The 6,000-nt window shown below is 47.1% G+C and overlaps 1 protein-coding gene across 1 annotated transcript; it reads right to left on the bottom strand.

Moving 5' to 3' along the window:
* Positions 1–3,050: 3,050 nt before the first annotated feature.
* On the bottom strand, positions 3,051–4,678 carry LOC115952037. Its single transcript, XM_031069131.1, has 4 exons — positions 4,402–4,678; positions 4,140–4,319; positions 3,665–4,065; positions 3,051–3,587 (listed from the first exon to the last, which is right to left on the bottom strand). Exons 1-4 carry the CDS (start codon positions 4,676–4,678, stop codon positions 3,051–3,053), a joined length of 1,395 nt encoding a protein of 464 aa, XP_030924991.1.
* Between the last annotated feature and the right edge of the window lie 1,322 nt (positions 4,679–6,000).

Below are 6,000 nucleotides of genomic sequence, written 5' to 3' on the forward strand. Positions count from 1 at the left end.
CAGGCCTTGAACATAGAAGAGCATCGAACGGTGGCGGAACCAACAGAGAAGCTGGAGGAGATAACTCTGGACAGTTCCAATCCGGACAGAACAACCAAGATCGGAACGCTTGCCAAACCCGCAATCCGTCAAGAGCTCGTAGCTTTCCTGAGGAGCAATAAGGATGTGTTCGCCTGGAGCCATGACGATATGCCGGGAATCGATCCCTCCGTCATGGTACACAAATTGAATGTACTGCCCTCATTTCCACCCGTCCGACAAAAGAAGAGAGTGTTCGCAACGGAACGAGACCAAGCAATAGCGGAGGAGGTCCGCAAACTCCAAGAGGCAAGCTTCATCAGGGAGGTCTACTATCCCGATTGGCTGGCGAATGTGGTAGTGGGTAATGTACTTTCCTTTGTTCAACTCTTTCCACTAATAGACCCCGACAATATGCAGGAGATACGCTCTGAAAGAAACTGGACCACCCAGATAACTTCGTACTTGAAGGACGGGTTACTGCCACAAGAGAAGAATGCAGCGAGGAAGCTGAAAGTCCAAGCTGCAAGATTCGTCCTGATAAAAGACATTCTTTACAAGAGAGGTTTCTCCCGCCCTTACCTAAGATACCTCGGGGTTGAGGAGGCAGACTACGTAATGAGGGAAGTACACGAAGGAATATGCGGGAACCACTCTGGATCGCGGTCGTTGGTGCACAAACTGGTACGGGCTGGGTATTACTGGCCAACCATGCAGAAGGATGCCGAGTCTTATGTTAAAAGCTGCGACAAATGCCAGAGGTTCAGCAATTTTATCGGACAGCCAGCTGAGGAGCTGACCCCTATCACGGCTCCATGGCCGTTCGCTCAGTGGGGACTGGATATCATGGGACCTTTCCCAACAGCGGTACGGCAGCTGAAGTTCTTGGTAGTGGGTATTGACTACTTCACAAAATGGGTAAAAGCGGAAGCCTTGGCCACCATTACAGAAAAGAACATTAGAAGTTTTGTTTGGCGATGCATCGTATGCAGGTTTGGTATTCCTAGAGTCCTTGTCTCGGATAACGGGAGGCAGTTCGACAACAGCCACTTCCGGGATTTCTGCACACAGCTAGGAATAAAAAACCACTACTCATCACCCGCCCATCCTCAGGCCAATGGCCAGGTTGAAGTCACGAACCGATCCCTGCTAAAGATTATCAAGACTCGGCTCGAGGGGGCAAAGGGAATATGGCCCGAAGAATTACCGAGCATACTATGGGCATACAGGACAATGGCGAGGACTCCGACAGGAGAGACGCCATTCCGACTGACATACGGGAGTGAGGCGGTCATCCCCGCAGAAGTTTGCCTCACAAGTTACAGGGTTCACAACCATGACGAAAGCAGGAACGACGAATCTATGAGGCTACAGCTGGACCTGATAGATGAGGTAAGGTCGGTGGCGGAGCAAAGGATCGCAAGATACCAGGATCGCATGGCCAGACATTACAATTCCCGGGTCCGACACAGAGACTTCCAAGTAGGAGACCTGGTACTTAGGAGGGTCCTGGGTGCAGCTAGAGACCCTACACAGGGAAAACTCGGCCCCAACTGGGAAGGACCTTACAGAGTCACGGCATGGAAAAGGAAAGGAACATACCACCTGGAGACTACAGAGGGGGAGAAGCTACCGCATCCATGGAATGCTGAGCATTTGAAGAAATACTACCAGTGATAGTAACACGGCGAACGGCAACCAATTTTCCATTTGGCTTTTATTATAACTATTTATAAGTTTTTTCTTTAAACTGTGTTTCTCTTGCTACAATCTTGTCGTGCCTTTTTTTTTAAGCCCAAGGGGGCAGGTACTTTTCCTTTACGCATCTCTATAATTAGATACAATTATGATCTTCTTCTACATGGATGTCATTACAATTGTCCTCAAAGTTAACGAATGCTAGTTAAAAGTCCACAAGATGGACGGACACAAAATAAAGTCCACAAGATGGATGGACCATCTTACACGGATGTCACCATCCCACAGATGATTACTTGAAATTCACAAGATGAATGCCCGACGGATCACCAAGACGGTGAGAATTATACAAGTCCATAAGTTGGACGGTCCACAAAGTGGACGGATCAACAAAACGGAGAGTAATTCTACGAGTCCATAAAGTGGACGGTATTTCCACCACAAAGTGGACGGATCACCCAAAACATTGAATAATCCTACATGTCCATAAAGTGGACGGATCACCAAAACGGTGAAAATTATACAAGTCCATAATTGGACGGTGTATCCGCCACAAAGTGGACGGATCACCGCAATTCAACACGTCCATAAATTGGACGGTATGTCCGCCACAAAGTGGACGGATCACCTAAAATGTTGAATAATCCCACATGTCCATAAAGTGGACGGATCACCAAAACGGTGAAAATTATACAAGTCCATAATTGGACGGTGTATCCGCCACAAAGTGGACGGATCACCTAAAATGTTGAATAATCTCACATGTCCATAAAGTGGACGGATCACCAAAACGGTGAAAATTATACACGTCCATAAATTGGACGGTGTTTCACCCACAAAGTGAACGGATCACCTAAAATGTTAGTAATTCTACATGTCCATAAAGTGGACGGTATAGCTGAAACAAATTGGACGGATAACCGCGGACGGTGCAACCGCCACAAAGTGGACGGATCACTGAAAACGGTGAGTAATTTTATAAGTTCATGAATGATATGCTCCCAACACGGACGGTTCTAAAACGCCCACGATGTGGACGGACAACATGACGATATAAGTCAGCTTAAATAAAGCGGACGGATAGTATATCGTATACGTAATAGACGGGTCCGATTAGAGGTGAGAAAAGCTTTTAAGTGGACGGATCAACAGACCAGTTTATGCAAATTAACACTTAACATACAAGTAGACAAAAAAAAAATCCTTAACGGATACAAATAACGAAGAGACAATGAATGGAAAACATTGTTCAGTACAAAATCATTCTTAAAACAAACCGTCTACAAATTACTAACAGTACATAAAAAGGGACGGATCCTCAACAATTACAAGGGTTAGTCTGCTTTCTTGGGGTCGGCAACAGGCACCTCATTCGGCACAGCGGACTCCCCGTCTCCCTGGACAGCATTTTCACCGAAAAGATCTTCAGTATTTTCGGAAGCGACGGGTACAGCAAACGTCTGGTCTTGATCAGTAAGTGTTATCATGGACACGTCCAGATCTGGGTAGGCCTTTTTTATCTGACGGAGTGCATCGTCAAAGCCTTGAAGGAACGATCCCCCCAGCTCCTTCAGCAAAGCCTCCGAGTCGCGATACTCTTTGACGGCGACCTCCCTGGCCTGACGGAGTTTCTTCTTCAAATCCTTTAATTCATCATCTTTTCCCTTCAAGGCCTTCCCAGCTTCCTCCGTCTTCTGTTCAAGCTCTTTTCTCGTCATCTCTGAGAGTTCAAATTTCTGCTCCATTGTGGACTTCCACTTGTGCAGCTGGCTAAGCTCCTCCTCCGTCTGCCCAGCTTTTAACCGTACCCGTTCCAAAGCCGCTTCACGGTTGAGGCAACGGTCCATCAAGCCCTTCATCATAACCAAGGACTGAAATAAACAAAATTAAGTGTTAAATATGAAACTAAGAAGTGGACGGACATACTCCGAAGGATAAAGTAGGTTACCTGTCCGACGGCGAATAACCCCGTCTCCCCCATTGCCTCCGTCGAGTGATTCCCCAGATCCTCATAGTCCTCTGCAGAAATTATGGACGAAAGCTTCTCCAAAGCGAACTTCGAGTCGTCACGGAGAAGGGGAGGGGGTTTCTCCTCGTTGACGGGTGGGGCATTCATTAGGCCCTTACCGACCCCATGTTTAACTTGGGTGACGGTCTTAGCACCCTCAGCCATTAAGCCCACCACAGGTTCCATTGACACCTTTGGCTGCTTGTGTGGACGGTCAGATTTTGGGAGCTGCTTCCTTTTAGCCGATGACCCCGCCACATTGGGCACCACGATCTCACCCGTCTTCTTTTGCTCGACGGCGAGAGATTTTATCATTGCCCTTCTCTTGGCGTCATCCATTTCTGCAATACAAGACGGATAAAGGCGTTTTCTGAAATAAAATTTCAATTTCAAGAGTCAAAGTCGACGGACTCACGTTTGTGTATTCTATCGTCGTATGCAATGGCCTCACGGGTAGGTTCTGGACCGTCACAATACCAGTGTATTGTCTTTGGATTCACTAACTTAGCCCAGGTCCTTTCCTCCGGCTTAGTTTTCCTGCAAATCTTTTCAAGGAAACTAAATTCCTCGAGGCTAACCTGCGGGCGCCGTCTACCTGCAGAGAAAGACGGTCAAAATACAAACATAAAAGTGGACGGATGTATAAAAAAGAAGGGACAAGCAAGACGGGTGCATACGCGATTGATTTATTATTCCCCAAGTTGTATCGACGGGCATATACTCCGTCTCTCCTGGACGGTTCATCCATCTGTCACCCTCCATGAAGAAGTAGCGACTCTTCCAGTCTTTATTTGAGTCTGGGGTTTCAAAGATAATCTTCAACAGGGGACCCCGACTAGCAAAACGGTACAACCCCCTTGATCTATCAATCTCATCAGGACGGTAACAGTGAAGAAATTCACGGACCGTCAATCTCCTTTCTCCATCTGACATTGCACCATAAAGAATCTCCATTGCTATGAAAACCCTCCATTATCTGGGTGACGGACAGTCCCAGGTAATGCAAGAGTTCCCTATGGAGTGTAGAGAGCGGGAACCGAAGTCCTGCCTTCAACACCTGCTCGTACACTCCAACTCCTTCTACCCCGTCATAATAACATTTCTCCGACACGTAGGGTAGACGGATGGGAATGTAATCTGGAATCTGGAATCTGGAAATTTGTTCTAAATGTACTGAAATGTGTCTCCCTGATGACGGATGTGAACCTATGCACAGTCCACTCTAGTAGCATGATGAACTGCCTTAGTCCATCAGCACCTACGACGGACTCCAGTGCTTGATTCCCGTCGTCAGCAGGACCCTCTACCTCAATTATCTCCACATCCTCACTTGTTGAGGACGAAGAGGATGCAGACGGACTCCTATCTTCGCCAGGACTATCTTGGTCTTTATGACCGGACGGGTATACATTCTCGTATTCCGTCCCGTCACGAACCACCGACTGGTTACTTGACGCACTAGACATTTTCTACAATTAATGATGAAACCTAAGACTTGACGGGTTTGAAAGCATTGACGGGTATAGTAAGCCTAACAACAATGCTTGGACAAAAAGGTAACTTGAATATGATATTAAAGTAAATACTTACCACACCTGGCAGAGGACGGGTGACGGTTGTGGTGATTGATGGTTATCAGTAGTCGACGGATTGCTCTGACAAGGTTGACGGCTCGCTCTGACAGACGTTTTTGTTTGGAAATGCGAAAGTGAGAGATTGAGACGCCTCATATATATAGGGGATGCACGGAAGACGAAGCGACGCATCGATCCTATACAACGGCCATTCAGAGATTGACACGTGGCATGCTCAATAAATGTTGACAACCTGTCAGTACGCATCAACAGATTGTGCCTTACTTATAACCGTCGACTCAATGAATCTTCTTCGGACGGTTGATCCATCTTAAACCGTCATCCTACCCGACGGTTAACTCCGTCAATCAGTTTAAACCTTTTTGTCTCACGGATCCCATTCCGTCTTTAAAATACCCGTCATGCCCCTACATTAGGACCGTCACCCCATTGATCCTTTGACCTAAAAGCAGACGGATCATTGGGGTGAAGGGAGCAACTGAAGATGATGAAATATATAATCTGATGGGCCTATCTTAAGGGGCCTGACGGATTGGGACTGTTTGGCCTGTGTGAGGATGGTCCCACGCGCTTTTAAGGCCCATCGCTGACAGACACAGTATGGGCCCATGATCCGAAATCCGTATCGCCTAGAAAAGCCCTAAGATCCGAAAAGGGGAATCCCGGCCCACCACGCTTTTG

This window comes from Quercus lobata, chromosome 7 (genome assembly GCF_001633185.2).
Source record: "Quercus lobata isolate SW786 chromosome 7, ValleyOak3.0 Primary Assembly, whole genome shotgun sequence".
NCBI lineage: Eukaryota > Viridiplantae > Streptophyta > Magnoliopsida > Fagales > Fagaceae > Quercus > Quercus lobata.